Source organism: Phoxinus phoxinus, assembly GCF_949152265.1.
Source record: "Phoxinus phoxinus genome assembly, chromosome: 21".
NCBI lineage: Eukaryota > Metazoa > Chordata > Actinopteri > Cypriniformes > Leuciscidae > Phoxinus > Phoxinus phoxinus.
The window spans coordinates 17,514,116-17,532,115 of NC_136896.1; the positions used below are offsets into that span (position 1 = coordinate 17,514,116).

Genomic DNA, 18,000 nt, shown 5'->3' on the forward strand with positions numbered 1-18,000 from the left:
CCAAAAAATATTCAGTTCACCAAAAAATTACAGTAACACTTTACAAGAATGAACAATACTTCTACAGCATTTATTATCCAATTTCAACATGTACTAATATATTATTAAAATCAAGTATTGTATTTGTTAACATTAGTTAATGCACTGTGAACTAACATGAACTGTATTTTTTATTACCGGTAATACATTAATTAATACTAAATGTATTGCTCAATGTTAGTTCATGTTAGTTAATACATTAACCCATGTTAACAAATGAGACCTTATTGTAAAGTGTTAACCAAATATTTTTCGAGACTATTGACTTCCACTATATGGATAAACAAAACAATATATTTCTCAAAATACCTTGTTCCACAAAAGAAAAAAGTCTTGCAGGTTTGGAACGACATTAGGGTGGGTAAACCATGACAATTTTCTTTTCTTTTTTTGTGTGAACTATCCCTTTAAATTAATTATTCATATTCTATACAAGTACTAGGGGGTTATAGATTTACACCTTTAAAATGTTTACTCAGTTTTTAAGAAATAAAAAATATGAAGCCTCCAAAAAAGTGACATTACAGTTAGATAAAGAATTAGGAGCTCAAACACATTAAAAAACACGAGAAAGATACTTTATTATAAAAAATACAAATAATAATAAAATCCTTAATTAAAACATTAGTGTTTGACAGTCACTATAAAATTCACAGGCAAATAGCAAAAATAAAGTGTTTCAGTCAGGAGAAACCATATCCAGATTAGCAAGGTGTCTCATGGTGGGTCTACCATGTGGACAATTCCAGGGCTGTTCAATTTCACTCATGTGAAGCACAAGTTTCTTCATTTCACTGATGTTGAGGGCAGTGCCAACCATCACCTGTGTAAACAGAACAAACTGTTCATATAAAAACGTAACAAAAAGAACACAAATATGCAACGGCTCAATCACAGACTCTGATCTTCCTTTACAGGTTTTTATTTAGGTTCATACAGGTAGATTAGAACAGGGTTGCAAAATAGTCCTGACGGAAAGAAAAGTTAGCTGCCCTCACCGATTTGCGACAAGACCTGGATGCAAACATTTGCCTAACTCGAGAAGGTCGACACATGATTCCTGGACTGTCACTAAGCATGAAGATGAGTTCTTCAATGTCACTTGGGCCAAAGGTCCAATTCTTACTTGTAGGTAAAGACACCAGCTTCACCCTCTCCATAACCTGAGCTGATAAACACACCACCATACCACATTAATTTGAAGGAATATGTACCAGATACGATCCTGAAAATGAACTACAGTAGATAACCCACCATCCTCATCAATGAGGAAGTCAAAACCATTCTTTCTGAAGATTTCGAGGTTTTCCATGAGCACCGTTTCACTGATAGCCGGGAGGTGGAGATTTTGTGGACTGCATATGGAGAAAGAAAATATAAGTTAGCTTTAAAATAAATACCAGCTCCCAGTTCCACTTATCTGTGTGGATTGTGACTTACACTATGAGCCTCTGTCCCTTTAAGACCGTATTCTGTTGGAGGATCTCAAAATTGTACTTTTCATCTGTGGCATGCTGGTCGATAATGAAAAGGTCAGATTTCAGCTTGGTGATAATAAAACCCAGGTTGAACTGACCAATGATTTCCATATCCTTGAACATATCTTTGCTGTAAAGAAAAATTGAAACCTTGTAAATGGCATATTTACTCTTCAAAAGGGATAGTCTACCCCAAAATAAAAACTGTCATAATTTACTCATCCTCTGGTTGTTACAACCCAGTCTGTATTTCTTTCTTCTGCAGAACATATTTTGAAAAATTATGGTAACCAAACAGTTTTGGTTCCAATTGACATCCATTGTAGAGGGGAAAAAAAACAATGTAAGCCAATGGACACCGAAAGGGTTTGGTTACCAACATTGTTTAAAAAATATTTATTTTTTCATGTTCAACAAAAGAAAGAGAGTCATACAGGTTTGGAACAACACGAGGGAAAGAAAATTATGATAGAGGTTTCAATTTTAGGTGAAATATCTCTTTAAGAGCTCAAACTAAAAAGATCAGTCTAACCTTATTTCTTTCTTAAGCTCGTCCTCAGCACTATGGTTTTCTCCAGGGTTAATCTTCGCCCTGAACCGTCTATATTTTGGCTCTTGATCATTGTTCTCTGTCTTCTGAGCCTGCAGTCTCTGTATCCTTTTAGAAAGTTCCTGCAGAGAAAACTGCAAAAGCACAGTTTTCTTCTGTACGCTGACATGTGAATCCAATTGCTGGGAGGAATTCTTGTTTTTGGAGTCCACCAAACATGCTGGAGGTTCATCTTCAAGTCTAGCTCTTTTAGCTTCAGGACTGAAGATCTTTTCCTGGTGTTGTTCTGACTTTGTCTGTGGCACCAAAGGTTCATGACTCCAGAACTTCTCATTTACAGGTTCATCAATAGTCTCAGCTTTAACATCAGTTTCATATATAATAGAGTGTAAAACTGATTTGTTTTCGGAATTGTTTTCATGTAGAATCTCTGGATCATCTATTGCAGAACTTTGGTTTGCAGCCCCAGAATCATCAGCATCACTATCAAAGGTGCTTTTATATTTAGCTAAACAAACAGTCGATTTAATGGAAGTAACAGCCGCAAAACTCGGAGAGGATTTTAAATGCGGCCTCATGTCAGCAACGTTTTTAGAGCAGCTCACAAAGGAAAACATCTTCTTCTGAGAAGGACCAGCACAAACAGCTTTATGACTAGACTGCTTTGACCCAATTCCTGGAGCCTGATGGTTTGAAAATGCTAGTTTAAGTCCTGCTAGATTGATGGAAGTCTTTGGAAGCCCTTCATCTGGAAGAGCTTCAGAGGCTGAAACGGTTTCACAATCTTCTGTACCAGTGCTTGTCTTAGTTGGTCTACCTAGGCCTTCAAGAGCAACATCAACATATGTAATGACACTTCAAGACAGCACATGATGAGCGGTCCTAAAAGGTCTAAAGTACTTACCTGTGATTGCAGGAGAAATGTGATTGAGACTTATTTTATTGACACCAGTCTCGAACATAGCAATGAGTGAGCTTTTTAGAATGGCCAGCAAGAGTTTTTCCTCTTGTAGAAGGATTTGACGTTTGTCTGGAGTGACATTCACGTCGACACAGTCTAAAGTGAAACAAAGAATCAAAACACAGGATTAAATAAGTTTAAAAATACTTCATTTAGCATTTATATTCTACATACTTTTGTATTATATACACTACCGTTTAAAGGTTTCTGAATGACTATTTAAATATTTTAAAAAGTACAGAAATACAGTACATTGTTAAATATATATATTTTTTTTATGTATTCTATTTTAAAATGTCATTTATTTCCGTGATCGCGAGGCTGAATTTTCAGCAGCCATTACTCCAGTCTTCAGTGTCACATGATCCAGAAATCATTCTCACGCCGGTTTCACACAGCAAGCGTCAGTAAACTCGTTCAGCGGGGGAAAAAGACCGCAAACTCAAGTTTTATTTGGGTATTGCTAGAGCCTGTCTGAGTATAACATAATAAACTAAAAGAAAGTTTATCATATTTTCTGGCTAGTGTACTTTATTTATTTATTTTTATTATCATAACCATAGCCTAAGTTTAAATGGGTACATTTTCTATAGCCTATATTTTTGAGTCTTAAGACTCATTTTCTTTTCTGACATAGCCTACACCAGTTCTTGTTAAAACACACAAGACATGCATTTTGTCCATCAAAAGTGTGCTTTCACTTTAATTGAGCAGGAGCAGCGCAGCAAAAATAGACTCGGCGCCGAAACGATCGCGGCACTGCTGCTGACGCGCTGCTCCTGCTGCCGGTGTGAATGCACTCATTGATTAACATGCACGGCGAAAAAAATATGCGCTGCTCACGCGCCGCTGACGCTTGCGGTGTGAAACCGGCGTTATATGCTGATTTGGTGCTCAAGAAACATTTCTTTTTAGTATTAATGTGATTCTTTAGAGAAAGTTTAGAACAGTTTATTTAAAATATACTTTTTTGCAACACCTGTCAAAAGTGACAGTATAGACATTTAAAATGTAATTCCTCTTGCTGAATAAAAGTATTTATTTCTTTAAATACCTAATACTTTTAATACATAAGAACCCAAACTTTTGAACAGTAGACTATACACTTTTTTATGATCATATATGCTATATTATATTATATATAGTACACTATATACAGTACACTAATTTCATTTCTTAATTTTGAATTCTTACCTGAAGCGACAGTGATGTTTAGAGCGACAAATGGGTATTGATTCCGATTGTACATGTGATAAACCTCATTCACAAGTTTGGAGACCTGCAAATATAAAAAAAAAAATATGAACACATCATACTTATCACATATAATTATATTATAAACGCAATAATACTTGTATAAAAAGACCACACCTTTACTGGATCACAGGGTCTTTTATTGATAAAGAAGAACTGTCGGTCAGTAGCACTTCGACCAACACCATGATCCCCTTGTGACACAAACCCTTCGATGCTAGAATGCAATAATACCAATAAACATCACTTTACACAGGAATATCCAAGTTATAATATGGTTTTCATTACCTGATTTGCTCAGAACTGGTAATAAGTCAAATAAATATGTCTACACAGAATAACTTACATGAAAAGGTCTTTTGGAACATCTAACCCACAGAGACCATAGTCTTCCTTAATTGATTCATTGGGAGATATTTGTTGGAAGGGAATCAAACTTTGTAGCTGAGGACAAATACAAATGTGACATAGTATGTTACTCTCAAACAACAGGGACAAACAATAATGCAGGTAATTTGTTAGAATAATATGATAGTGTGTTATGTTGGTCAATTTTGGTTTAGGAATTTATCTTCTGTAAATATCCACTAGAAAAAAGGTTATTTTCACCTGTTTAGGTCCAAACACAGCCCCAATGTTGTCTCTCATGCTGTTACTGCCGCTGGTGCACAGTACTGTGGTGCGCTTGCCTTGTCCCATCTGGTTAGTGCATGTAATACGCACACCAGTGGAGATGATGCAGTAGGATTGCAAGACGAAAATCATCTTGGAATAATCCTGTGAAGAAACTATTTAATTCCTTCCTAAACATGGATACAAACCCATGTACCCATATATATATACCAGCAGACCTTTTTAATGTTGCGCTGGAATTCCTTGTGTCGAACAGGTAACGTGGAGAAGAGCTTCTGAAGAGTGACGGTAGTGCCGTGCTGACGGGGATGCGGCACACGCTCAGTGAGACGACCATTGTGGTCATACACCAGCCGAGCTCCGATCTGAGAGCTCTCATGACAGGTCACGACACTAAGATCACTGCGGATATTGAACAGTGTATATTAAAGGAAGCACTAGAGAGTTCAGACATATCAGTACATGATCAATTATGATGAGATCATCATTGTGCTATAATAATCATCAGGTATTATGTAATGCTCATACTGTAAGAATTAAGAAGACGCATTCAAAGTAAAATGTTACCTAAGAGCACAAAGTGAGCTGAGAGCTTCACCGCGGAACCCAAACGTCTCCACGTGTATCAGGTCGGAAAAATCTCTTAATTTGGAGGTATGATGTTTTAAAGCTGCAGATGTGGAGAAGACACAGATAAGTACACTACCCATCAAAAGTCTGGAATCATTAAGACTTTAAAATGTTTTTAAAAGAAGTGAAATATTATTACTATTAAAAAATATATATATTTTAAAATTTAATTTATTCCTGTGATAGATAACTTTTGATGGAAAGCTTTCAGCAGCCATTACTCCAGTCTTTGGTGTCACATGATCCTTCAGAAATCCTTCTATTATGCTGATTTAGTGCTCAAGAAACATTTCTTATTATCAATGTTCGAAACTGTTGTGCTGCTTAAATATTTTAGGCTTCGCATTTATTTAAAAATATTCATATCTAACACTATAAATGTCTTTACGGTCACCTTTATCATATATATAATTGTATTGTATATCTAATATCCAATGTTCAGGAAAAGGCAACTTACTTAGTCCCTCAAAGTTTTGCTCCTCAACACCTTTTCCATTGTCTGACACTTCCACCAACTCTGTTCCACTGTCTTTTAGCTTGACATCTGTATGAAGACAAAACAATTGACCAAATGTAGCATTATCTCAAGCGCAACGTTTCCACATGCTGTCATCCCTTGAGCTCACCAACATTAGTGGCACCAGCATCAATGCTGTTCTCCACCAGCTCCTTCACAGCTGTGGCCAGACTCAGCACCACCTGTCCAGAGCAGATCTGATGTACAGACTGTTTGTCTATTGCCTTTATGGCTCCAGCAGAATCTGTGCTAGGATTTTAAAATGCAGACTATGAGTGCAAACAGCATGAAACAATAGTAAACAGTACTATACTGTAGTGTAGTAAAAAGTGCTTCCAGTATAGCAGACAGGGATGGGCAGTATTTATGATACATGTATTTCAAATATAAAATAGGATTTTGTAATTTGTGTTTGATAGGGTTGATGAAAATGGCTTCACATTTTGTATCAAAATACTTTACCGTTCTGCATTTTTGTAGTTTTAAAATACTGTACAATACTTTGTAAGAAGTCTACACGATGACATTATTAAAATAAGGCCTCTGATTGGTGCCTACTCAGTAGTTTGCCCAGACATGTTGAGATCAGATCAGAACAGAAAATCGATCCATATGGAAGAAGGTGGTAAAGGTAAGAAACGTGCAGGCTGCCAGCTTTCCATCAATGCTTTTGCATAAATTGCTATGATTTTTAACAGGTCATGTTAAGTTTTTGTGTTCGGTTTAGTAATAGTTTACCAATTTACATACTTTTCTTGAAAACTATTATACCGAGCAGCAGCCCCACAGTTCACGTTAGCTTGCTACTTTCAGTCGGTTGTGCACGAAAAAATATAATAAAGTTGCTATGAATACAGGTGCTATCAGTCATTGAGTCGGTATTGCTGATGCAAAATAGGCCCATCGTTACCAAGTAACTAAATAAGGATACAATTATGTGTCATTCGAAAACTGTTAAACTGTTGGTTACTTTAAAACGAATCTGGGAGATCACAGGGATATGTGAATATTTGATCTGTTAACTGGTTGCATTATGTAAGATTTATAGCATGACTGGCAGAGAAAAGCTGTTGCTATCAAACATTGTTTACTTAATAAACTGAGTCAATGTAATGCTGGGATATATCAAATGCCAATTGATGGATGGAAGGTTTGCGAAGACATTTCATGCTCCCTAAAAGTACTTTTTAGTATTTTTAAAATACAAAAATTCAGTAGGTTATTTTTGATAAATGGTGTGGCTGCTGTATTTTGTAGTTTATTTTGATGCACTTAAAAATAAGGTATTTGGTATCTTATTTTAAAATACATTTGTATGTATCTTTGCCCAACACACTAGTCTAAAGTTAGTGTTATTTCTTGTTGTTATAGTGTAGCAAACTATTGGGAAACAGAATATGCAAAGCTTTAAAAACTTACCACGAATCTGACATCCTTTCTGTAACAACAGTATGGTTACAGACGCTAAACATGCATGGCTATTTTGATAGCTTTTGCTCCCTGCGGTATTCAGAAGAAACAATGAGCAGGAATTGAATGTGCTTTCATTGCTCAGTGTGAAAAAGCAATTCCTCGTCAAGAAAAAAAGCTACGATAAACTAACTATATAATAAACACACGCGCATAACTGCGTCGCTCAGTTCTATGCTGCTCAGTCTGAATACGTTCCCGCCCGCGGCGTGACGCAAAACATCAGGTTTACCACGTTTTTGCGTCCGTGACATGTGATCAACTGTTGCCTACTGTCAATGCTACTGTACAAATTTGTACCGTCGGCTGTTTTATGATCATCTTTCTTTTTTAATTACTTTGTTTTGCCAAGTTAATCTGTAACTTAATGCGTTTCCCCCTGTGGAGTATATGCGGAAACAAACTTTCCAAAACCGGCTATATATATATATATATATATATATATATATATATATATATATATATATATATATATATATATATATATTGATGTATATATATTGATGTATTAATTTTATTGATGTATCATTGCGATTCTTTGTAAAAAACAAAAAAAAACGTTTTATTTTGAAACATTTCATCATCCTGCACGTGGTTGTCTGGGTAGGGACTGTGTGCAAAGTTCAAATCTGATAATAGCCGAAACTGACACTGACACAACAAAATGGTTAATGTCATTGTCTGTATAGAGATCCAATTATGTTAAATATACAATCCATAAACTAACGTATATTCGATTAACAGTTTGATGCATTATGTCTTTCTTTGTTCATCATATATGAAGACAATTTTGAGATACTTCCTTACTCCTCCTCTCCCTTGAAACATGGCAGGCCACTGTCAGTTTACGATGATATTTATATTCGGTCAGTTTTATAACTTGTGAGTGGGGTTTGCCCAATCAAAAGCGTTGGGTTTTCAAAAGTTGACCCTTTCTGAATAGATCGAATGAATGTGATGGACTGAAGTGTCTTTCAGAAAAACGTCATGTTTCACAAAACAGAGACTCTCATGGCAGAAGAAAGTTCGAGTAGCGGTGTAGTTTCCAATCTGAAAAGCCGTAGCCTTCATATCCGACGGGGCCTTTTCATTCGAGACAGAGGATCTAAAGGAGGAATGTTCAGCCTGACAGATACGGAGGATGACGTCCAATTTGACAGTGAGTGCACTCCAACGGCATATTGTACAGCCCATTTTATTCATGACATTGCACTGTTATCAGAGTAACGTTAGTCATGGTTAGAGTCTGGGGCTCTTAAAACAAAAGGGCGTCTGTACAAATTCGGTGTTTTGTTAGAGACTGTAAACATCAGGTGCAAAAGTTGTCAAAGTAGTATGTCCAAAAGACTAAAATGTAATTATACAGTTTTAAGATGTCCCCCTCCTTAATATTTCATCTGTGGGACTTCTTAGGGTGTGGGGGGTAACTTGAAACTGTTTCAAGCTGATAAGTGACTTAGACATTACCCTCCCCTGATGTACACACAAGATGCAGCATTGGTATATTTATATTTGCTCAGCTGTTAAGAGAGTACAGTAAATGTTTGGTGTCTAAATGGATCCAGAGGGAAATGACATTATGGCCTTAATTGCCAAAGTTATTGCTGAAGGTAAGACACCTCGTCGTTTTAGACTAATTTTGGTCTAATTTATATATATATATATATATATATATATATATATATATATATATATATAATATTATATTCAAACATAGTCAAACATATTAGTATTCACCACCCTTTGTATTTTTCATATAAATGCAGCCTCAGACTCAGACAATAACCGCGAGGTGTTGCTGGCGGGGAAACAGTATCCGTCAATCCAGGAATTCGCCTCTGCCATTCCCAACCAACTGCTGCTGGGATCTCTACTGGAACACTTGTGCTTTGTTTACGAGAGTGATCCCACACGCTCACGCATGCTGTTTAAAGGTAAGCGTCATTGACATTGGCTTATAAAAGGTACACTTTGTTAATTTACTATTTGTCTTAAAATGTATGTTCTCAAATGCCTCTGTTGTTTCAGTGATGGGCCAGCATTTAGCAGCCATGAACCTCCTCTCTCCGCTGGCTATCAGTGATGAGTTCAGCACAGTCCGACTACAGCATAACCGGGCGTTCACAGAGCTCCTGCATGCGACCAGCTCATCGCTTTTCCCACAGGTAATACAACTTAATTCCTCATCATGTCATTTATTTGTTTTGTGATTTCTGTCCAGTTGTTGCTTTCATCAACAAACCAAAATTAAAGTTAAATTCTTATTTTGCCATACCTGTTCATCTTTTGGGTTTTGCAGGAGCATAGATACTTGAGTACAGAAAGCCAGAGTCTAAGGTGAAAACATTTACACTTGTAGCACCTTCACTTACATTGCTTTGTAATACTGTTCAAAAGTTGGGGTCTGTCAGATGGGGTCAGATTTTTCAGAAGTCTCATGCTCACCAAGGCTGCATTTTTTTGATCAAAAATACATTAAAAAAAAGAAATATTATTACAATTTAACAAAAACTTTTTCTAATTTAATATATTTTAAAATCTCATTTAGTCTTGTGACGGCATAGCAGATTTAGCAGTCATTACTCCAGTCTTCAGTGTCACATGATCCTTCAGAAATCATTCTAATATGCTGATTTGGTGCTCAAGAAGCATTTCTTATTATTATCATGATAATGTTCAATGTTGAAAACAGTTTGCTTTGTATTTTGTGGAAATCGTGATTTTTCAAGGATTTTTTGATGAATAGAACAGCATTTACTTGAAACAGTAATAAACTTTCACTTTTGGTCAATTGTATGCATCCTTGCTGAAAATGTTATTTTCAAAAAATCGTAATGACCCCAAACTTTTAAATGACAATTTTTAGTATTATAACATTTCAAATAATTGAGATATGCTTTTCTATCCTAGAACCAAAGATGGTCTTTTCCAAGCCCAGACATCTCGTTACCTTAGTGAATTTGAAGAAATCGCAACACTGGGTAAAGGATCCTATGGCAAAGTGTTTAAGGTAAGAAAAAGTTGAAATCACATTGAGCTCCAAAGATGGAAACCACATATTGTTGAAAGGTGCGCACTAAAAACACTCATACTATTTTAGGTCACAAACAAGCTTGATGGTCAGGAATATGCTGTGAAAAAAATTCTAATCAAGAAAGTAACAAGAGACGACTGTATGAAGGTAAAGTATGTCACAGATTCAGTTATTATAGTGGTAGGGATGGGCGATATGCAGGGGTGCACATAACTTTTTCAGTGAGTTACTCAGGTGAGTACCAGGAGATGGTGTTTGGTACTCACCCCATAATGTAGCGTGGCCACAGCTGTCAATCATGACGTCACATTCCCGTTTTTATAGCATAAAATAACTAACTAAAACCAAACTAATTTAAAAAACGAACACTTAAATTTACATCAGCGTGAAAAAAAAAAAACGACCTAAAATGATAGAAAACACCTTTGGAAAAGATTTATTTCAAATATTATTTGATTGTTCCGATATATGTATTTGTATAAATTAAATCTAATTAATCCTTATTAAAGATATTAAACAGCAGTGAATTTTCTCTTTTTATTTTGTTATTTGATCAATATTAAGTGTACAGAAGGCATTAGGTTTATTACACACTGTCACTTTAAGACCAAGTGTGCAGAATGCAGATCCAATTGCACTGATGCACTGTACGGTAAAGACATAACCGACTGTGTTTACGTGAATGCTCTCCAAAAATGACATTTAGACATAATGTTGTGTGTATTTGGCCATTCAGATGCGAAAGAGAGCTCAATTCAGTCCTTGCGCGCAGCGCGCTGTCTATGTGCAGGACTGCACGCTTCGGGTCGCGCGCGTGTGTGTGTAGGACTGCACGCTTCGGGTTGCGCGCGTGTGTGTGTGTGTTCGCAAAGAAAAGCATACCGAATAAAGCTCTCTTTCGCGTCGTCTCTCTTATTCAGATCTATCCATGTCTGCTCTTCTCTTTATCCCAGGCGTTTTTTAACGATTTGAGACATGCATCAAGCGCATGCCAACTCGTGTGCGCCGGGTACGTTACAATTCAAATGTGCGCATCTACCACAAACGCAAATCAGTTCTGACTGGATCTTTTCACCAATCGTCCCTCCCTAATTTCCGTCTAGTTTTTATTCGTTGACGTGGTCGTCATTTAAAACGTGAAAAAATTAAATTAACACTGCCTATGTTGCATTTTGGCGACAGTTACCCTTAAAGTACGCAAAGGCGCGTAGTAACACAAGTGGCATTACGCATTCCTGATTTTTTTCGCGCATGCGTACCTGCGTACCAGTTATGTGCACCCCTGGCGATATGGCCTAAAATCCATATTGCGATATACATTGCAGCCTCTTGCGATAACGATATATATCACCATATATAAATTATAATAAAACCATTTCAGAACAGGTTACACAGACCCTAAGGAAAGCCAAACAACTGCTAAATATATTTTTTTTTAAAGAAAGAAAGAAACAGTGTATGTCGTTTTGAGAACATTTATTGTGCAAAACTGTAATTATACAACATAATGTTGCAGATAAATAAAATTCAAGAACACTAGCTGCAGAGACTTTAAGTAGCCCTAATGTTTATATTATGGCTAGCAGCTTATAAAAAACCCAAATTCTAAATTAGAATATTGTGAAAAGGTTTTCATAAAGCTGTAAGCCATAATCATCAAAATTATAACAAATAAAGCCTTGTAATATCTCACTTTGCATGTAATGAGTCTATATAATATATTAGTTTCACCTTTTACCTTTGCATGATATTCAAATTTTTCGAGTTTCACCTGTATACGTCAACTAAAGAAAATGCTTCAAGTATAAAGTTTATTTACAGTAGTGCCATGCCATAGACAGTAAAAAGTGCAGAACAGTGCAGAAGGCACTCCAAATCAAATGTAGTTTTAGTTTGGCTATTTTTTTAAAGGACACAAAACATGCAAAGAGCAGAAAAACTGATGTCTTCTCAGTTAAAAAGCAACACAACAACGAATCTTAAAAGCGGGCACACACAGAGATGTTGTGTTTACACCACTATTTTGTGAATACGCGCTGGTATTCAGTGACATGTTTCATTTTGAGGTGGTAGAACAGATTAGTCGTGTGTGTTACCGAACTGTTGCCCCACACACTCTGTATAGTTTGCTGCTGCTCGTCGGACGGCTTAAATCCGAACCAAGTCCAAATAATGGATGTTGCACCGATCTTTTTCACCAGCTCCTCCGTTTCGTTTTCAGCCATGTTTACTCAAGATGACGACGAATATGATGCGTTTCAGCCGGTTGCAGCTCGTGGCTCTAAATTTCGCGGGTAGATTGCGTCATCAACATGCATTATCGCAATAGTGCAATAGAATTAAAATCTCTATCGTAGGCCAATTTTGTATCGTTTATATCGCATATCGTTTATATCGCCCATTACTATATAGTGGTAATATACACCCATATCTCTATGATTTAGCTATTATATAATTGTTATATCATGTCTTTTTTTTTTTTCCTCGCAGGTTCTTCGAGAGGTTAAAGTGCTCTCCAGCCTTCAGCATTCCAATATCGTTGGCTATCACACTGCATGGATGGAGCACGTTCAGCCTGCCGTGAAAAGTAAATTTTTATAATGTGTTCTCAATAACATTGGTTACATTAGGAGATATACCCATTTAAATCATATTTTGCTTATATTCAGTATTTCTGGAATCATGCAAACTTGTACAATTTTCTGTTTATCTCACTAGATCCCAAATCCCTCGTTTCACAAACGTTTCCAGCATTAGAAAAACCATCACAGAAAGATGGGTAAGAAGGTTTGAAAAAAAAAAAATCCTACACAAATAACTTATTGTAACAAGTTTACAATAGTATATTTGAAAATGCATCTTGCTTCAGGTGCACGCAGGAAAACACTAACAGCAGCAATGGATCGTCCATTGTTTTTGAACATTCTGAACAAGCAGAAGCCGAGGAAAATCAGGATGCACTAGAAAGCATGTCAGTGAAACCCTCAACTTCAAAAGAAGAGATGGGACATGCTGTCTGCCCCAAAAATGTCCGCAACCCACAGAACTTTGTTCCATGTGTGTTTCTGGGAAAGCCTCGCTCTATGATGAGCAAATGCCCTGCAGCTAAAAGGGACAGCTCAACACTCTCAGAGGACGACCTCAGCCAAAACAGACTGGAATTGAACAATAACAATAACTCTTACATTGATATGGACACCACTGAATGGTCCGAAAAGCAGGCGCAAGAGGTATACGGTCCAATGAATGTAAACCATTAATTTAATTGAAATGAGAAACAATTCTCTTCTAATCTTTTATAATGTTTATATTATGTTTATGCTTGTTCCTGTCAATAGGTTCAGTTCCACTTAATGCTTTATATACAAATGCAGCTTTGTGAGCGATCTCTGAAAGACTGGATACAAGAAAGAAACTCAAGAACCACGGCGGGACTCTTGATGTCAGTAGGTGAGATCACTTTATTAATACGAATTACTATAATTTACAGTATTTATACATTTATACTTCCTTCTTTAGATTCCATTTAATAGGTAGTATGTCTCATACACTTAAATACACCCTTCCTAAACAGGAAAGACAAGAAAAGCTGATTTGCAGAGCTAGCCTAGATGTTTTGAACATACAATCACAGCTTATAATTGTATTGTTGAATTATTTGGAGCAATTTTTAACCAATACATTCATTTACAGATCCTTGTGAGTCATTAGACTGTGAACACGCACTGAAGATTTTAAAGAAAATACTTGAAGGAGTGGAGTACATTCATTCCCGTGGTATTATGCACAGAGACCTAAAGGTATGTGTATTTATTTTGTTGGTTTACATAACTTGGTATTGTGCACTATACATTTTTCTAGTTTGTTTATGGCTTGTTGGCATAAAAACTGTAGCATTTGTTTAAATGGTTGGAGACCTAGAGTTTTGATAAGAGATATTGGGCAGGTGTGGCACAACAATATGCAAACTTGTGCTTTTGAGGTTAAACTTAATAATAAATTGCACTTAACAATTACTTTATTAATTTTACTGATACATCCAGTGGCCTCATAACAGTTTATAGCCAGCATACCATTTAAGTAAGGGATAATGTAGAGCGAGGCGGTTATAGCGAATACAACCCTGACAGGCTGATCAGGACCCCGACGCGAAGCTTATTACCGGTACATGGCTACCTACCAAATAAATCAATAATTTTACACAAAATATTGATTTAAAAAGGAGTTTATTGATTTAAAAACGATTGTATTGCTTCCGCTAAAGAACACCGTGTCCATGGCAACGTTCTGTTTTTCATGGCAACGGTGTGTTACCCTTAGCAGCGGTCTGAACAGAAATAAGAATATAACAGACCGCATTCTACATTAGAATTCAACCAAGCCATGTAATAACATAATTTAAAAAAGAAATGACCATCGGGCCCTAAAAATGAGTTGCAGTCAATTTCCTTATCCCTTACAAACACACTCTTTATCTGTTTGTCACAGGAAGGTTTGATAGTTCTGGTAATACCCCTGAATCCCCTTTGGATCTTCATACACATATTTTACTTAACAGAAGGCTAGAACACACAGTTACCTATGGATTTCCTAATCAAATCTAATTTTCATCAACGATTAATAAGTTAAAACTGTTAATTTTGGATATTTATTACTGTGAATGTCTATCTGTGTAACAATAAAAGCCTGAGATAGAAATAAAGTAATTTATCATGTAAAATCTGTACTTGAACTGCACATTATGGGATTACTCCATATTATTTATTTCATTTAATTGAAAAGTTAGTGCTAGTATCTCGGTTTAAACTACTCTAAGTTGCTTGTTTGTTGCCAATTAAAATGTATATTTGTTTATTTAAAGCCTAGGAACATTTTCCTACATGGACCTGAGTACCATGTGAAGATTGGGGACTTTGGCTTGGCTTGCCAAAACATTATAACGGACGAGTATGAGCAGCTGCCCTCCAGCTCTCAAGCAGGTGTAAACACAGGTGACAGAACTATTCACAAGAGCAAATGACCATTATTTTAGTTATTACAATTTCTAAACTCAAATACTTAAAACTTTTTTTGTTGCAAAATTACTGCTGATTTAATAGCTGGTAACATTAGATGGCAGCTCTGAATGAATGCAACCTTGGATTTAACAATGTCTGATCGCACTTTCAGACTCCGCTCACACTAGTGGAGTGGGAACTTTTGTTTACGCTGCCCCAGAACAACTTGAGGGTTCTCACTATGATTCAAAGGTAGGGCACTGTGAAGCTACAAACTGTTATATAATGCAATGTCTATCCAGTTATTTCTGTTGTTTTATGTGCTGTACTTCAATGTGTGACTATGTTTCATCTTAGGGACATACTAAAAATGTGGTTGTAGAACTTAATGCTCAGTCTTTGTTTCATTTATACAGTCAGATATGTACAGTATAGGAGTGATTGCGTTTGAGTTATTCCAGCCATTTGGGACTGAGATGGAGCGTGCGCACACACTTGGAGAACTACGTCAGAGCAAGATCCCTAACACACTGTCTAACAACTGGCCACTTTTGGCCAAGTATATCAGTCTGCTGACCAGCTCTGATCCCTCAATGCGACCAAGTGCATCTCAGTTACTTCAGAGTGACCTCTTCAGCACCAGTGACATGGTATGTGTGGCTTTAATGTTGAACAAAACAAAGGTTATCTACATATAGCTTCATTTTAGTTATCCACTTATTTTGAAGAAACTTTGGAACTTGTAACTCTGTAAATAAAAACATGTGTTTTCATTCTTTATTGTAGGTTATCCACAGTTTAAAGCGCAAGATTGATGAGCAAGAAGAAGAAATTGTTCAGCTCAGGAGACAGATCAGTGAGCTAAAGATCTCTCAAAATGCAATACACAGTCCAGAAAAGACATAATAATAGCAGCTCTTTTGTACCGCTATAAGTCCTCAATACTTGTAAATTATGTAAATTGTTGTTTGGAAATGGTTGTATGTGCGAGTGCAGCTATGTATATAAATGAGTGCCATATTTAATGTTACAAAAGATCTGTAAAGTAAAGTCCCATGCCAATAGTGCATTAGTCTCTCCATTTATCTGACTCTTGAAAGCGAAATAAATAGTTCCTTAAAATAGCCTTACACTATTGTATTATTAATATTACATTTAATAATATTACAATGATTGCAAGTTTGAATAATTATGAATATTGTTAATAATGGATGAAAATCATGGATAAAGCTGCAAATGATAGGACTGAAATGTATTAAAATGTAATGAGGTCAAGTATTATAGTAATGTTATTTCTGTAGTAACATCTCAGTGCGCGCGTGTGTGTGTGTGTATGTGTATATATATATATATATATATATATATATATATATATATATATATATATATACACACACACACACAGAGATACAGTACCGGTCAAAAGTTTGGAAACATTTATTTTTAATGTTTTTGAAAGAAGTCTCTTATGCTTAAGCCTGCATTTATTTGATAAAAAATACAGAAAAAAACAAACTGTAATATTATGAAATATTATTACAATTTAAAATAATGGTTTTCTTTTTTAATATACTTTAAAATATTCTGAATTTTCATCAGCCATTAATCTAGTCTTTAGTGTCACATGATCCTTCAGAAATCATTCTAATTGCTGATTTGTTTTCACTGTTGGAAACAGTTGTGCTGCTTAATATTTTTTTGGAACCTGTGGTACTTTTTCAGGATTCATTAATGAATAATAATAATAAAAAAACAGCATTTATTCAAAATATATATTTTTCCACTTTTTAATCAATTTAACACATCCTTGCTGAATAAAAGTATTAATTTATTTCAAAAGAAGAAAGGAAGAAATAAATGACTGACCCCAAACTTTTGAATGGTAGTGTATATTTTAACAAAAAAAAATGCTGTTCTTTTAAAACTTTTTATTCATCAAATAATCATAAAAAAAGGTATCACTGCTTATAACAAAATATTAAGCAGCACAACTGTTTCCAACATTGATAATAAATCAGCATATTAGCATGTTTTATAAAGGATCATGTGACACTGGAGTAATGACTGATAAAAATAAAGCTTTGCATCACAAAAATAAATTATATTTTAAAGTTTATTCACATGGAAATTATTTTAAATTGTTTCACAATACTACTGGTTTTCTGTAATTTTGATCAAATAAATGCAGGCTTTATGAGCATAAGAGACTTCTTTCAAAAACATTAAAAATATTAATGTTTCCAAACTGTTACCTTTAAGCTTCAACTAACATACATGATACAATGAGGTTTTACATAAGAAAAAAAAATCATGGTAGATAGATATTGAGATGCCATAGCCTACCGTACGATCCACCAACACCCATTACCCACTATTATACATTAAAATCTGCCTCTACAATAATATAAATGTGTACGAAACTCTACTTCTCAGCATT

The 18,000-nt window shown here is 35.6% G+C and overlaps 3 protein-coding genes across 6 annotated transcripts in view; 1 reads left to right on the plus strand and 2 right to left on the minus strand.

The window, feature by feature from the left end:
- Positions 1-18,000, minus strand: part of rsph10b (radial spoke head 10 homolog B) — a 231,345-nt gene that overhangs the window by 7,072 nt on the left and 206,273 nt on the right. The window lies entirely within an intron of this gene.
- pms2 (PMS1 homolog 2, mismatch repair system component) lies at positions 13-7,893 on the minus strand. The gene is made up of 15 exons (XM_079596113.1): positions 7,482-7,893; positions 6,172-6,311; positions 6,003-6,089; positions 5,483-5,585; positions 5,134-5,317; positions 4,892-5,059; positions 4,629-4,726; positions 4,400-4,499; positions 4,223-4,307; positions 2,972-3,124; positions 2,050-2,890; positions 1,480-1,647; positions 1,294-1,394; positions 1,038-1,207; positions 13-862 (listed from the first exon to the last, which is right to left on the minus strand). Exons 1-15 carry the CDS (start codon positions 7,532-7,534, stop codon positions 719-721), a joined length of 2,595 nt encoding a protein of 864 aa, XP_079452239.1. The 5' UTR covers positions 7,535-7,893; the 3' UTR covers positions 13-718.
- On the plus strand, positions 6,574-16,840 carry eif2ak1 (eukaryotic translation initiation factor 2-alpha kinase 1). Of its 4 annotated transcripts, none has more exons than XM_079596119.1 (16): positions 6,574-6,693; positions 8,511-8,691; positions 9,299-9,466; positions 9,561-9,697; positions 9,832-9,869; positions 10,443-10,542; positions 10,633-10,713; positions 13,057-13,153; positions 13,285-13,345; positions 13,436-13,796; positions 13,905-14,016; positions 14,260-14,366; positions 15,428-15,557; positions 15,736-15,815; positions 15,980-16,213; positions 16,350-16,840. In XM_079596119.1, exons 2-16 carry the CDS (start codon positions 8,520-8,522, stop codon positions 16,467-16,469), a joined length of 1,998 nt encoding a protein of 665 aa, XP_079452245.1. In that variant the 5' UTR covers positions 6,574-6,693; positions 8,511-8,519; the 3' UTR covers positions 16,470-16,840. The 4 variants fall into 4 exon arrangements, with proteins under 4 accessions (XP_079452245.1, XP_079452246.1, XP_079452244.1 ...); XM_079596120.1 differs by lacking the exon at positions 6,574-6,693 and adding an exon at positions 8,124-8,398; XM_079596118.1 differs by lacking the exon at positions 6,574-6,693 and having other exon boundaries at positions 8,138-8,691.